The 14,258-nt window shown below is 57.0% G+C and overlaps 4 protein-coding genes across 4 annotated transcripts; 1 reads left to right on the top strand and 3 right to left on the bottom strand.

Moving 5' to 3' along the window:
- Positions 1–194: 194 nt before the first annotated feature.
- Positions 195–3,918, bottom strand: BJ171DRAFT_496571 (P-loop containing nucleoside triphosphate hydrolase protein). The gene is made up of 9 exons (XM_053110207.1): positions 3,641–3,918; positions 3,190–3,301; positions 2,789–2,926; positions 2,269–2,534; positions 1,876–1,991; positions 1,413–1,643; positions 1,143–1,274; positions 726–813; positions 195–590 (listed from the first exon to the last, which is right to left on the bottom strand). Exons 1-9 carry the CDS (start codon positions 3,665–3,667, stop codon positions 351–353), a joined length of 1,350 nt encoding a protein of 449 aa, XP_052968759.1. The 5' UTR covers positions 3,668–3,918; the 3' UTR covers positions 195–350.
- Positions 3,919–4,259: 341 nt separating this feature from the next.
- On the top strand, positions 4,260–7,184 carry BJ171DRAFT_597336 (Spo11/DNA topoisomerase VI subunit A; the record flags this gene model as incomplete). Its single annotated transcript, XM_053114742.1, has 6 exons — positions 4,260–4,459; positions 4,600–4,725; positions 5,779–5,929; positions 6,287–6,382; positions 6,590–6,907; positions 7,026–7,184. 6 exons carry the CDS (start codon positions 4,260–4,262, stop codon positions 7,182–7,184), a joined length of 1,050 nt encoding a protein of 349 aa, XP_052968760.1.
- Positions 7,185–7,283: 99 nt separating this feature from the next.
- BJ171DRAFT_17192 (uncharacterized protein) lies at positions 7,284–10,222 on the bottom strand. The gene is made up of 10 exons (XM_053105969.1): positions 10,022–10,222; positions 9,853–9,855; positions 9,294–9,542; positions 9,063–9,172; positions 8,798–8,915; positions 8,502–8,627; positions 8,361–8,405; positions 8,105–8,184; positions 7,831–7,900; positions 7,284–7,716 (listed from the first exon to the last, which is right to left on the bottom strand). The coding sequence occupies exons 1-10, from the start codon at positions 10,062–10,064 to the stop codon at positions 7,331–7,333; spliced, it is 1,230 nt and encodes a 409-aa protein (XP_052968761.1). The 5' UTR covers positions 10,065–10,222; the 3' UTR covers positions 7,284–7,330.
- Positions 10,223–10,490: 268 nt separating this feature from the next.
- Positions 10,491–12,553, bottom strand: BJ171DRAFT_421853 (peptidase M24, structural domain-containing protein; the record flags this gene model as incomplete). The annotated part of the gene is made up of 7 exons (XM_053107511.1): positions 10,491–10,517; positions 10,709–10,934; positions 11,084–11,199; positions 11,327–11,430; positions 11,583–11,679; positions 11,947–12,379; positions 12,501–12,553. The coding sequence occupies 7 exons, from the start codon at positions 12,551–12,553 to the stop codon at positions 10,491–10,493; spliced, it is 1,056 nt and encodes a 351-aa protein (XP_052968762.1).
- Between the last annotated feature and the right edge of the window lie 1,705 nt (positions 12,554–14,258).

Raw genomic sequence — 14,258 nt, forward strand, 5'->3', positions numbered from 1 at the left:
GGACGCGGACCGACTTGGTTTGCGTTTTCTGGTCCGCAGTCGGCTCGAACCGGAGAAGAAAAAACCGGCGGTTCGAGCCAGGCGAGGGGCGAGGTGAGTCAACGTGGCGGCGAGAGAGCAGGCTCTCGCTCTCGTTCCCGCATGACGCATTGCCAAGGGCGATCACCACCTCGGTCTCCTTGGAGATACTGTTTGGCCATGGTTGCGATGGGCGGGTGGATGTATTCAGGGCCAGAGAGGCAACGACAACCCTGGCCCAAACGCAGAGTGCTCCGCTTTTTATTGGATTGGCTGCAAACAGAGAGGGGAGATGCACGCACAACCACGGCAGACATCGACCGACGGCCACATCAGCCGTCCTGACCAAACTCCTCGGTCCATTCAATGTACCGCTTCACGTCCGCGTCGTTGACGGACTTGCGGCCGTTCTGAACAGCCTTGACAAAGTCCGAAATCGTCAGGGAAGGCTCCAGGAGCTGTTCGCCACTGATTTCCATCCATGTCATTGGCTGGGCCTGTGGGTCGCCGGGCGAGCAGGGTGTGAAGTACTGCTTGATATCGCTAGGATTATCGCGGCCTGGCGCCATGACCTGGTCCCCGAGTCCGCCATGACGAGACAACACATGAACAAAAGCGTGAGCACAGGCAGTGCCGAGCGAGGCTGCGCATCTCTTCTCGGACAAGCAAGAGACGCTGGGATTCATATCAACCCTGAGGTCACCCACCGGCTTGAAATGCGTTGCCTGCTGAACCTTGCGCACCGGCTCCATCAGTGCGTCGCGAACGACAATCGAGATATCCGAGCCCGAGAATCTAGCAGCGCAGGAAAGGGAATTTCGTACCATCAGTGATTCGTTGCGGACCGCCGCTGCATAGTGCACCGCATCATCTGCACTGGTATCCAATCGTATCCAATCGTATCCAATCGTATCCAATCGTATCCAATCGTATCCAATCGCAGGCACTGGTTGCAGCTCAGCGGGCAACGCCATAGATCAGCAGATTCCAAGTAATGAGATGCGAGTGAGGCTTCAATCCCTCGAGAGCTGGGGTCGGAGCAAAGTCTAGCGCTGACGTATGCATCGAGCGTCAAAAAGCACAGGATCGGGTGCCTTGAGCACATTCAAGCTGCACACGCTCACCCTTCCGTTCGATCCGCCAGCACTTTGTAGTCTTGGGCCTCCAGCTGGCACGGAGTCGATCCAACGTTCAGCCCAAACATAGTTGCCCGCGCGCCAAGGTCAGGTAGTGGGATATAGATGCGCTTCTCGAATCTATAATCAGATCCAGTGAGAGAATCGTTCAAGCAATCACATCAGCAACAGGCGAATCAGATTCGGCATCTTGCTTCGGCCATCCGCACCGCCATATACACATGCCCCCAAGGAGCTGTGCTGACAGGAGCCGCATACCTTCTTCGAATGGCCGGATCCAGGTGCCATGGCATGTTGGTTGCTCCAAGGACGAGGACGCCATCCATATCGTTGCCAACGCCTTGCATCTGAACTAGAAACTCTGTCTTGATGCGTCGGCTGGCTTCGGACTCACCCTCACCGCGCTGACCACAAAGCGAATCGACCTCATCAATAAACACGATCGAAGGTCGGCTCTCGCGAGCGAGCTGGAACAGGGTTTTGACAAGTCTAGAGTGCAAAATTCACAATATAGGGAGTGTGAGTGAGGATAGAGTGGACTATATCGTCCTTGAAGTGCAGCCGGGGCGGGCTGCACTTGTCGCGATGTCGATGGTGATTGCTGGGCAGAGGATGCACGGACACCACAGTCCCGATCCAGGGCGATACGTATTCACCAAACAGCAGCAGCAGCAGCAACAACAACAGTAGCAGTAGCAGCAGCAGCAGCTTGCTTGCCCACCTTTCTGATTCGCCCATCCACTTGCTGACAAGATCGGCAGAGCTGACCGAGAAAAATGTCGAGTCTGCCTCAGTGGCGATCGCCTTGGCAAGGTACGATTTGCCAGTACCAGGAGGCTGGCGATATTGAGACAGACAGATGAGCATGCATATTCAGTCCCACGGACAAAGTCGAGGCAATTCGCCCAGTGAAAGCGCATCCCCAATGGCGCGCAACGAAGGCGCATGAACGACGGCTCAACGAGGCCACAAAGTGTTGTGAGCCAGAGACCGAGCGGGGCAGCTCCCAGGCAGGAGCGAGCTTGTCCAGCCAGCTTGACAGGTCATTTGATCTCCAACCAATGCTGGAAGGACGTGATACTCGAGTGGTAACTGCGATGGAGCCGAGACTTACGCCATACAGCAGAATGCCTCTCCAGGGCTTTCTCTTGCCTGTGAACATGTGTGGGAATCTGATCGGAAGAATAACGGCCTCCTTCAGCGACTCCTTGGCGCCTTCGAGTCCAGCGATGTCGCTCCAACGGACGTTTGGTTTCTCGGACAGAATTGCTCCTGCAAGGGCATCCTTGAGCTTCTTGGACTCCGAGTTATCCTTCTTCTTGCCGTCTCCATCGTCTTCATCGTCCTCGTCTCCAGAATCGGCCTTCTTGTTGAGCTTTCCTGTTCAATGGAATCCATTCCGATGGCAACAGCAGCAGAACATGGGCTCAGATCAGCCCGTGTCCAAAGGTGCAGAGTACCGGCTCGGCTGCGGAATCAGGCGCCAAGGCACCTGCAATTGACCGCCAGGACATCCAACCGCATTGTCCGGACAACAGCCGGCGGTTTCTGCGGGATCGAGCAATCGGTATCCAGCCACGAGGCGATATTCAACGGCGGCGCAAAGTTCCGTCGCAGCTGCAGAGTGAACATACCGTTTGAGCCGCCGATGGCAACAGGCTTCTTCTTCTTGTCCTGCTCCTTGGACAGAAACGCCTTGAGCTTCTCTGCTCGGTCAAGATACTCGGTGAATTTGCCGCGAATTGATTGCTTAATTTTTTCGTTTTTTTCATCTGGAAGCGGAGAGCACAGCAGGGTCAGCATCGATGCTCTGGAGACGAAGCCTCTGGCACCAGGCTATCGGGTCACCTCAAGCCATGGTCTTATGCCGGCCTGACCTGCGACTCTGGTTGAGGGGAGCCAGAGAGCGGACCCACGGAGCTCCTCAGCAGCACTCCCGAATGCAGCCGCCACCAAATCCAGCGGCCGTAGTGCCGATAAAAAGCTTCGGACACCCAGCCCCGAGCCCGGCTTGCCCGTTTGGGTGGACACCCACATTTCATTGCTGTCGTGAAATACTCGAGGCTGTTCAGGTACAGCTTGTATGCTTCCTGGAAGTTACCCTTGCCATCTTCTTCAGTGGCTCGCTTGACGATTTCAATCGCTTTCTGCGAATAGAGGTTCGCGACAGATGCCATCCAGAGACGAGAGAGAAATCAAAGCGTCGGAAGTGAATATCGCCGGCCTCGAGGAATCGAGGGTCCGCTTGGACCTGCAGCCACTGTCCCGCCAATGGACAGAGTCCAAGAATGCTGTTGACCCATCGCGGGTCCTCGCTGGAGCATATTTTTCCTCGGGTTTGCTCACACCGGCCGCGGGCCGGTTCTGAGGTGGCATGGGTGTCCGAGGAAACGGAGCCCAAGGCTGGCGAAAGGACAGATCGCTCCTGGGCCAACACCCTCACGGAGCCATGCGCTCTTGAGCCAGCTGCCCAAAAGGGTCCTTACTCCAAGAAAATCCGGCCCAGACGACATTGCGGTTGAGTCAGCCCGACGGTGGCGAGAATGGCCTGTGCCTGTTGTGCTGGACGTTGGTCGATGAGCGCACGAAGCGAAGAAACGAGCCAGAGTGGGCGGGCGGCAAGGGTCGAGGCGGACAGGCGGCCCTTGCCCCAATCGGCGAGCGATGTTCCGAAGAAGGTCGGCGCGCTCCAGCACCCCCCACGGACGGCTGCCAAGCAAGACGGGATGGGATGTGGTGCCGATGCGAGTGCAGATGCGAGTGCAGATGCAAGTGCAGATACATGGCAATGGAGGACGGGGCATCGCCGAGAAGATGCTCCGTGGCAGCCACCGGTTGCGAGTTGCAGCGGCGGTGACGTGGGGCACCCGCATGAGCTGGACGAGGAGAGTCGCATGTCTCTGACTTTGCAGGGCTTGCTCCGGGAGGGCGACGTTCCATCGGCTCATCCTGGCGATTGCATTTCTCGCTCGGCGAGCCCGAAGAGACACCGATATGGTATCGGACTCGCTCTGCAGCTGGCCATCGCCGCGCCTCAGTCCTCGGCTGCTCCATCAGTCGGAGGGAGACGAGTGCCCGGAAGGAGAACTACTTCTCTGCCAAGAGATGAGCCCTGCTGTTTCTTCGGCCTCTCTGCTACCTCCATCGCACTCGCTGTCATTGTTTCCGGCATCTGCAGAGCTGGTCCTCGATCTTGCCCACGCACCCATTCCATGTGTTGTGCGGATTTGTCTGTTGGAGCTCGAGGCATCACCCGAGAATACTTTGCATCAAAGTCCGTACTGGGAAGCCACCAAGCAGGGCCGGTATGTACTTGGCGCTCGGCGTACTCAATGCTGCCTTGGTCTTTCTCCGGTATCGAGCATGCTCTGCTTCCTTCTATTATCGATTATAGCAGTACTCGACTAACCAAGCCTGTTTGCCGCTGCACCTTTCCTCGAAACAGGGAGTGGGTCTTGAGCCGTATCAACGATGTACTCAGCACCGTCCACCAAGTGCACATGCAAGGGTGCGTGCCTGCACTCCAGTTCAAATCCAGGGTCTCGTCGACATTTGGAAGATCCTGGGTCAGGTCGGTGGAGCCTCAAACCGTCATGGCCTACTGGATGCACCGTGGGATTACTGATTCGCGAGGGCATTACTTCTGGATAGCTTCGATTTGGAGGATAAATGTATCAAGTTACTGAAGGACAGTCCCTGGCAAACGGTTTGCTATGGATCAAGGAGATTTGGTACGAGAGTCAGCTCGCCCAGGGCGGATGCTGGTACACCCAAACGGACGACTGATCCATATGGCCTCTATCTCTGACGCAGACACATTGCTCAAGGTGATGAGTCAAGTGCGGCTCCTTCTCGAGCACGGCGTTGTTGCGACGAAACGGTGAGATTCTCGTTATCTGCCCAGCACCACCATTGCCGGACATCCATTAATACCTATCCCAACAATCGCCCATTCCCGCAAGTGCCATTTTTTACAGTGATGCGCCGTACTTTCGGCACCAAGCGACGGTCGATCGGGTAGTTGTCAGAACTGCCCGCCTCATGCCTATTTCTCAGGCCACCAACGAACCATTGACCCGACCACTCCTTCGCATATCGGATATCCAGGCTGTGGAGGACCTGGCTTGTGCGCTACGAATCCCCCGCTGCTGTCTTAATATTGTTGGTCATCTTGCCGATGCAAAGGGACAGTACTGTCAAGGAAAAGTACTCAACTAACGCTCGCTGTCTGGGCAGGTTGCCTCAGCCAGGGGTCTCGTTGCGGGACCGATCCGCATTCATCTCCATGACCGCTCGGTGCTCGATGGATCCCTTTCTCCCAGTCGACCCATGTTGATCCCACCTTCAGAGGCGATTGACAATATCCTTTCATTGTGTGCACTGGTGCATTGCTTGGAGGCGATGGGCCCTATCCGGCGGCCACCTGTCATCGTCCTTGACTCGTCCTCCACATGTCGAGACCACGGCTCGGTTTGTGCTGGTGATCGAGAAGGAGACTGCATTCAATTTGCTTCTCTCTTCCGGCTGGCACTACCGGTACGGGCCATGCATCTTGGTGACGGTGAGGACGACCCCAATGCGATGTGCATCATCAAACACATGACATGGGCACTGACCTCCGCAGTGCTGTCGGAAAGGGCAAGGGGTTTCCGGATGTGTCCACCCGACAGCTGCTCAAGCGTTTGGGCCAGATCCGGGTCAGCCAAAGTCCTATGGGCTCGCAATCCGATGTGCCCTGCGACCAGTTGGATCTCCTTGTTGAGCAGCCGGACGAGGTGCCTCTCCAGTTTGGCTCTGACTCGGAGGGGGCATCTGCAGTCGATTATAGATGGACGGATGTCCGTACAATCGAGCAAGTTGACTGCTGTGGACAGTGGCTAGACACTATCGCCGATGAAAATGACCTGCTACAATGGAGCCAAGTGCACCAGTCGGATTTGTTGGGCTCGAGTGCACCCGACGAAGAGCTCCCGTTGGAATGGCCAATCGGCGATGAACTCGTCCGGTTGGACGAACTCGAACTGCCTATCGACAGCGAGGACGAGGAGCATTGGTTGGGCCTCTGTCATGGTGGCTGCGACCGGTCCAGTAGTTGCCCTGTCTCAGACATGCGTGGCCCTTGCTCGTTACAGAACTCGATCCAACCAAGCACGATTCCCATGCTTGCACTTGTCGATTGCGATCCCCACGGCATTGATATCTTCCTATGTTATAAGTACGGTGCTCAGGTACAGCAGGCTTTTGACACCCTCTCCTTCACCACGGCAGTACGGGCGGTTCTCTCTGTGTGGAGGACCCTGCGACCACAGGCTTTGACGGCGATGCCACCTGAATGCGACAACCAGCAGCCTCGGACGACATTGAGGCCGCTCTGTCTGGACGAGGCATTGTATCTTCGCTGCTCCACTCATCCGGTTACTTTATTCTTGTCCCAGTCCACGGCTTACGACTCGAAAAGTATGACTGCACCGTCCCTGAGCTGGATTGGTATGGAGTTGGCCGACCTCTCCAGCGTGCTCCACAAGCACGACTCTATTCTCGCGCTCTCTGATGCCGATGCTCGTAAAATCCGGTCGATCCGGCGGCTACGGCCTGAGCTAGCTCGGATCGAGAGCCGTGTTTGGCGGGAGCTGGAGCACATGCTCCGATACGGATGCAAGTTCGAGATCGAGCTCTGCAGCCCTGAAGTACTGATGACGAGCTACCTGCCTGCCAAGGTGGCAGAGTATTTGCAGGAATATCCTTTCGGTGTTGTAAGATCCCACGGAGGATGAAGGAACGGCGCGATTGCCGATGTACCGAGGCACACGTCTCAGCGACGGTAGTGTCCAACCGGCAGATCGACAATATTCGTTTTCATCTCGTCCGTAGGAGTCGCAAAGCGACAGCCACAATCGATGGCTCAGCCAGGCCAGCGGAAGTGCTGCAGATCATCGACAAGTGCGCACCGGATACGCTTTCCAACGATACCTTGCTCGCGCCATCACAACTGCGATTTACCAGCGTGGCAAAAGGAATGTATATTTGTAATTTCAATGTGTCGTGTTCAATGCTCCAGATAACGGAACACCGGCCTGGGTGAGGAGAGGTGCGCGAGCACTTCTCCATGGGTGGAAATCATGCCTGGAGTCTATTTCGCGCCTCGCGATCCGCGGTAGATCCACCCAGTCGAGCCTCTAGAACTGTGGAAGATCCACCCAGCAGCTGCCGTTGTCCAGGCTCTGGCGGCCAGCTTCGAGAATCGCAGTGACAACACGGGTGTCGGCGATGGTTGACAGGACGCCATCATAATCTGACGGCTGTGTCGTGCCCTGGTTCAGCCGGATGCATGCTTGAGCCCATTCCTCGATGCTACGGTGGCCATATCCCAGCTGCCCAGCGTAGCGGCCCGCTCCGTCGGGCGTGTAGCGCATGAAGAGAGGGTTGACAGAGGCATAGCCGCCGGCATCGGTGGCGAGCTCGTATCCGCGATGGGCTTGATCGATGCGGACCTCGCCCTTGTGGCCCATGTAGAAGAAGCGCTGCTGGGAATGCACTTCGGCCTTGGGTGCAATCCAGGAAGCTACAACGGCGTAGGCAGATGTAGCATAAGGAGAGAGGCGCAACTGCGTCCCAGCGCACCCAGGCACTTCGGAGCGCTTCTGCTTATGCACATGGCAGCTCAGAGCTCACTCACAGGTATATATGGCCGTCCCGGGACTGCCTGAGGCGATGTTCTTCCACTGAACGATCAGGGTGATAGTGTCCTGCCCAAGTGGGAGCGGAGATGCCGGAAAAGAGATCCACGATGAGGAACGGCGACAAGGTACACGAAAGGCACAAGTGGATTGACCAAACCGACCGCAAGTACGATGGAAACCGGCAAGGGTAGATCCAGCGATCTGGCTCGACACCTCGTGAGGCATGAGGCTGTGTGCGGCCATCCGGACTAAACGAATGGGCTTACAAACCTCAGTGCCAGCGACACAGCCTTGAGACTCAGCCACGCCCGCGGCCGAGCTAGCCATGACTCTGAATGGATAGGCAATGCCTTGGATGTCGGCAGAGTGTCGATGAAATAAGGTGCGCGGTTGTCATTGAGTTAGCCAGGCGAGAATGGTTGCGACGGCAGGCAGGCATTTTGTCGCAGACGGCAAAAGTGACCATACGGTCCGAGCATAGCCGTTGATGGAGATCGTGCCATAGGTAATAGAGGCTGCGACGCACCCTTCAGCGACCACACGTGCAGGTCGATGTGATGGGAGTTCAGATCTAATACATGAAGATATACACAGCCCCAGTCAGTCGCCACATGCACGAATGCGAGTTCCTTCAAGTACTATCCAAGCGACATCAACAAGCACTCACAGTAGCTAATGTCGGAGCTCTTTCCGGCCCACGACTTGAAAGTCTGAAGCTGGTGTTTGGGCTGGCTCATGTACGCATCAAAGTAACTAAAGTCGCCCAGAGCCCTGATTCGTTCGCGGGCATCCGCTGGATTGCTCGAAGGTCACATCGGCGAGATGATAGGCGTGGTGAGCACGAGGGTGAAGGCAGACTTGATCAGCATGTCTTTCCGGCTGCATGGAGAAGAAGCCGCGAGATTCCTGTCCGGATGTTGAGCCATGCGAGGCGCTCGCTGTTTATGGCGAGAGAGTCCTTACAATAGATGGGGTCGAAACGCTTGTGAAACTCAATGACACAGAGGACATTGTGCTCGGCAGCCAGGTCAGCCAGGATCTGGTGCTCCTTGAGAGTCTTGACGGCTGGCTTGGCGATGAGCTGACGAGCCAACGACCGATATTCAAAAGTGCCAATCGATACATATTGAGAATGTAGAGGGGGTAAATGGGGACGTCGAGCGAGACAGCGAGCGAGACGGCGATGCTGGTTTCGATGAGACGACAAGAGCCGGAGCCGGCGACTCACCACATGAAGCCTGTGCTGGATAGCATAGGCAGCGATTTCAAAATGGGTGTCGTCGGGAGTGAAGATGGTCACAGCACCGCCGGGGGCCATACTGTCTATGGCGGCCTTGTCTGCACGGCAATCAGATCGGGTCCGGTGAGGAATGCAGTCGCTGATCCTGGGCCACTTCCATGCGAATCCAGCAGAAGGGCCTGCCGGCCGTGCACTTGGACCGCCAGAGCGACTACCCACATGCCGCTATATCTCGGTCGACATCGTCGGGGGGATAGATCTCGAGGGAAGTGTCGAGGCCTCGGTAGACGGCTTCGATCTTGGCCTTGAGGTGTTCGCGAATGCCCTGGTTCTTGCTGCCGGTCGTTCCTACCATTGCCAGTCGACCAATGTGCCCGCGCTGTCTCATGTCGAACATGACCAAGCCAACGACGCCGATCTTTTTGTCTGAATCAGCGGCCGAGCCGTGGACGTAGCCGGTGGTGTATTCTGGAACAGGCGTTCGTACGGGCGGCGGGGCGGGACAGCGAGCAGGAAGCCCAAAATATGTGCGCGATTCAAGGACGGATGCGATCCACGGTCGGGACATTGAGAGTTTGTTGGAAGACGATAGAATGCGTTGATTCCAAGCCAGTGCAGTCGGTAAGATCGTCGGTAAGATCGTCGGTAAGATCGTCGGTAAGATCGTCGGTAAAGGTCACAGGGGACATGGAGCAGAGCTGGACGGTGCAAAATGCGGGACGGACGACATCCGCTCTATTGCGGTCAAGGCAGTCGCTGCGAGAGGCTGAAGGCTTACCCCCTGAATTACGGATCGAGCACCAGGGCGAAATTCACGAGCGATAGCGGGCAAGAGCGGCACCGATATTAGGAGTGGCATGTATGCCTGCCTCGATCGATGGGGATTGGGATTGGGGTGGATGGCTCGAGCAAGCTGGGCTTTGCAGGCAAAGATCGGGCTGCCTCACCGGTTCCGCACATGAGAACATCCAGTTTCGCCTTGTCTGCCATTGTTCCGGTGCCTTTGTGGGACTGACGATGCTGTCGATACTGTCGGCGATGTCGGCGATGTCGGTGAGGGTGATGTTGAGGGCGATGTCGATGATGCGCCAGACGCGATTCGATTTGTCAGGCCGGTGGGTCGTCACGTGTGGCTCACTCGTGCTCCCACATGACACCATGGTGCTGCGCCGCAGCTGTGTCGCACCAAATCCAACAAGCGCATGACCCTCCGTCGCCCATGTGTGCATGGTTGGCGATGCAGATCCCAGCGCCCGGCCTGACCGAGCTGTACTGTATTCAGCAGCCATCCAGGATCTAGCGATCGGTCAGTATGCGCCGCCACTCTCGACCCCGAGGCCATATCTTTGTCCGCGTACTTCAGTTCGCCGATGTGGCCACCCAAACGAGTCACCATCCCCGATCGCGCACGGCTGCTCAGTAGTCGTCGCCACGACTGAGAACCTGTCAGAGTGGCACCGAGTCAGATGTTTTCAACGGGTCGACATGAGTACCTGTCGCGCGCGAGCGCAGGGCCGGCATGTGCCAGCCCGATACCAACTGAGCCCACAACTGCAGTCTCGCATTTGTCGCATAGCCGACATGCATTTCCACACACTCGTGGCCCAGAGGAGAGACACCGAGTCAGCACATACCTCCTTGCGAGTTGGGCGCAAAAGAATGGTGTGTTCGTACTGGGCCGTGAAGCTTCCTTTGACATCGCAAAGCGGGGGATAGGGATCGACAACACCAGAGTCGACAAGGTTCTTGAGCGCAAGACCATACTTTTCTTCGCCGATTCGGTCGAGATAGCGTCGACAGAAGGCCAGGGTGCCAAAGTGCTTGTTGATCGTGGTCAGAAGCTGCTTGGCGCGGGGAAGTCTGTCCAAGCGAGCGATTTGGCATCAGAACATATGTGCTTGGATTTGGTATGGATGCCACGTCGCCAGCTCAGAAGCCCATTGCACAGCTACAAGACACACCGGACCAGCCGTTTGTAGGAAATTCACCGCTCACTCGCCCCAACAAACCTCAGAGGCACATGCCCGGCATCGAATCGCTTCATGTAGTGGGAGCACTCGAGATCTTCGTGGACAAACCCACGGCCAGTGCTGCCGAAGGTTTCAATCGCATAGCTCTCTCCTTCCTGTTTGATACAGCCAGAGGAACACATCCATGATATGGTCAATATGGGCTCACGTTCACATGCAAATTCGGCTGCACAGACAACAATGGATCGCCCTGAGCTCTCGTCTCACACAAACATCCTATACCTCCATCTTGGTTTGGTCGCCACCCTTGACAATGGGGACACTTTTGGCTCCATGGATTTGGTATTGTCCAATAAGATGGCCGTTGAGGTTGCGGATGGGTTTGACTGATCGGCATTCAAATGCACCATTGATCGGGCGGAGTGATTCGGATCGGCAATTAGCGCAACGGTGCAACCAACACATACATTTGCCAGGCAGCAAAATCTCGAGGCAGCAGAATCTCGAGGCAGCAGCGAAACACATCATCGGATCGCACCTTGATATGTTTTTCCATCGAGTGTGACTTCATACGACTCCATGACTTCCTGGATGGCTGCTCCAATATCGCAGAGGCGGACGTCGATACCAGCTTCCTGCAGAGGACAACCGCGATTGAGCCACAGACAATCAGTTGCAGCTCGAGAGGACAGGCATGGCACCATGAAGGAAATCCAGCGCCACGTTGTGTCGAACAGATGGCCACATCGCCAAGCAGTGCGTGCGCCAGGCGTGCCCGAGGTGGAAGTACGACTCGAGACAAGCGGGACATCATGGCCTGGTGGCCAGCTTGGGCGATCGACAGCTGCCCAGACACATCTGACCAGATTCGACCAGGATAGTAAAGCCTAACCAGAACCAACCTTGATACCCGTGTTGGTGGCATCGCGAACGGCCTCCAGAAGGGGGTCGTACTTGGGATCAAACGACATGGTGAACGCACAGTCGATGATGCGGCCATTGATGTGGGTGCCAAAGTCGATCTTCATGACGTCGCCGTACTGCAGGACGGTTTTGTCGCCGGCATTCGGAGTGTAGTGGGCGGCAACGTGGTTCAAGGAGCATCCGGTGGGGAAAGCGATGCCGGCCAGCAAGCCATTCGCCTCAATGAGGTTGCGGGTGCCGTTTTCGATCATTTCGCAAATGTCGATCATGGACATTCCTGGCTTGATCGTCTTGCGGGCATACGAGCGGACTTGACGATGGACCTCGGCAGCCTGGCGCAGCTCGTTGTACGTATCGTTCAGAGATCGCTCCAGCGCACGCTTCTCCTCGCTGGTCGAGCGCCAGAGGTTGCTATGAGCAAGCCGAGAACAGTGTGTCAGCTCATCAACTACACATGGGCCAAGCGGGACGCCGGGGAACAGGCAAGCGTTGAGGGGCCCCAAAGCGGGGAAAGGCATCGACAGAGACTCACTCATCCTTGTAGTCCGAGAGCTCGCCTTCGGGATAGACCTTGTTCAAGAACATTTTTGAAACCGGGACTGTTGGGGGCTCGGTCTGGACGACACCAGAACGGATGTTCTTGACGGCCTCTGTAGCGCCAGCAATCAGCCCCCCAACCAACACCACCAGCAGCAATGTGAGCCGCACGATTGAGTCAGTCCATGTACGCGAACGAGAGAACGAGTATCGACACACGCAACGAACCTCCAGAGGCCTTCTTCTTCTTGCTCTTCTTCTTCTTCTTCTTCTTCGCAGCTGTTGGTTGTTGCGTTAGCAGCCGGGCATTGACAAATGCGAGCGGTCCCGGCGACGGTGCTTGGATGCAAGGAGCACAGCATGCCATGAGAGCAGAAGTAGAGCTCAGTACCTCACACGGCGTGGGATGGCCAGCCCGCAACAAGCATGTTCCCACCTTCGTTGCCGCCCGGGGCGTCGTCGTTGTCTTCGCCACTGAGCTCTTCGTCGTCATCGATGGCCTCAACATCGACCGCCTCCTGGGCAAGAGAGTTCCTCAGAGGCGTGGCCGGGATGACGTTGCTTTCGGGGACACCGGGGACGACATCGGCAACAGCGACAACCGCAGGCTTCTTCTTCTTCTTCTTGTTTTTCTTCTTGTTCTGCGTGGCTACTGCCTCGCCGAGATCCTCTTCTTCGACATCAGAGAGATCGAGAGCCTCGGTCTTCTCGGCGAGCTGTGCTGCGTCTTCGAGAGCCATCGTCGTCGGCGTCGGGAGCTTGGCGAACAGACACACCACCCTGGCATTTGTCCTTTCTGACGACCACCGTTTGCGCAGGGTGGCGTGGTCAGGCCCACGGTGCTGCGGCAGCAAATGCCGAGAGCAGCCGAGAGCGGTCGAGAGAGCGGTCGAGAGCAATGGGGGCCGTCTCATGAAGCCGCAACGTTCTTCCACCGAGGCACCCATCAACGAGAACTGCATACTCGCCGCACACGGATCAGCTCGATGCGGACCTGGCCGCTGCCGCTGCCGCTGCTGCCACCGCCGCCGCCGCCTCGGTTATGCGGTGCAGCAACGGGCCAGAAAGTGTCCGTGGTCGAGTTCCCGGGTGCGGTTGCTGGCTGAATCTCTGCGATGGAGAAAAGCGGATGAAGTGGAGCGCTGCAGCCCATCGCATTGCTCATCAGCAAATAATCCATTTCCCGCGCCTGGTTCCGTCCTTTGACGGTGAGTGATTTCCGGTGACGTTCTGTGACGGCTTTGCTCCTTGGTCGAGCCGAAATGGATGCCGAGGGGGTGTTGTCTCGCCAGCTGTGTTGCCGCCTGGGACATGACCACGGGCTGGTTGATGCCCAGGGTCAATCGACGCCTCTCGGCGGCCACCACCCAGCAACTGATTCCCGCGGTGAAGGGCTCCTCGACGCCGCTGGGAGAGAAGCGGCCGGGGCCTCTGCAGATCCGTCGATGCCCCGGGGCAAGTCCGCTTGGGTTGATGCAAGCCCTCGGGCAGCCCCGTTGGCGGGAGGAGTTCCCGAACCGACTTTGGCCTTTGGCGGCTCGCAACGATCACCAAGCAGCTATAGCGATCCATTTCGCCCACGGTGGCATGCTAATCCGCATGATCGCTACGGGTCGAGTCGAGAAAGCCCGAAACCTCGACGGTGATGACCCCGGATTTCGAGGCATGGCTCGGAAGGAGAAGAATAGACATCTCCCTCGATTTCGCATCCGATCCCACGGTCGAGCATTTGGAACTCCCCACCCTTGACTCC

The sequence above is a fragment of the Polychytrium aggregatum genome (genome assembly GCF_025602895.1).
Source record: "Polychytrium aggregatum strain JEL109 chromosome Unknown BJ171scaffold_10, whole genome shotgun sequence".
NCBI lineage: Eukaryota > Fungi > Chytridiomycota > Chytridiomycetes > Polychytriales > Polychytrium > Polychytrium aggregatum.

Bases quoted from the DNA above. Each gene is read 5' to 3' on its own strand.
- BJ171DRAFT_496571 (XM_053110207.1), bottom strand. From the start codon at position 3,667: ATGTCGTCTGGGCCGGATTTTCTTGGA. The intron at 1,992-2,268 runs GTAAGTCTCGGC...CAATATCGCCAG, and splicing joins GAGGCATTCTGCTGTATGGC to CCTCCTGGTACTGGCAAATC. The intron at 1,644-1,875 runs GTGGGCAAGCAA...TTTGCACTCTAG, and splicing joins TGGATGGGCGAATCAGAAAG to ACTTGTCAAAACCCTGTTCC.
- BJ171DRAFT_17192 (XM_053105969.1), bottom strand. From the start codon at position 10,064: ATGGCAGACAAGGCGAAACTGGATGTTCTCATGTGCGGAACCG. The intron at 8,185-8,360 runs GTGCGTCGCAGC...CCGACATCCAAG, and splicing joins GCACGTGTGGTCGCTGAAGG to GCATTGCCTATCCATTCAGA. The intron at 7,717-7,830 runs GTGAGTGAGCTC...ACGCCGTTGTAG, and splicing joins CGGGACGGCCATATATACCT to CTTCCTGGATTGCACCCAAG.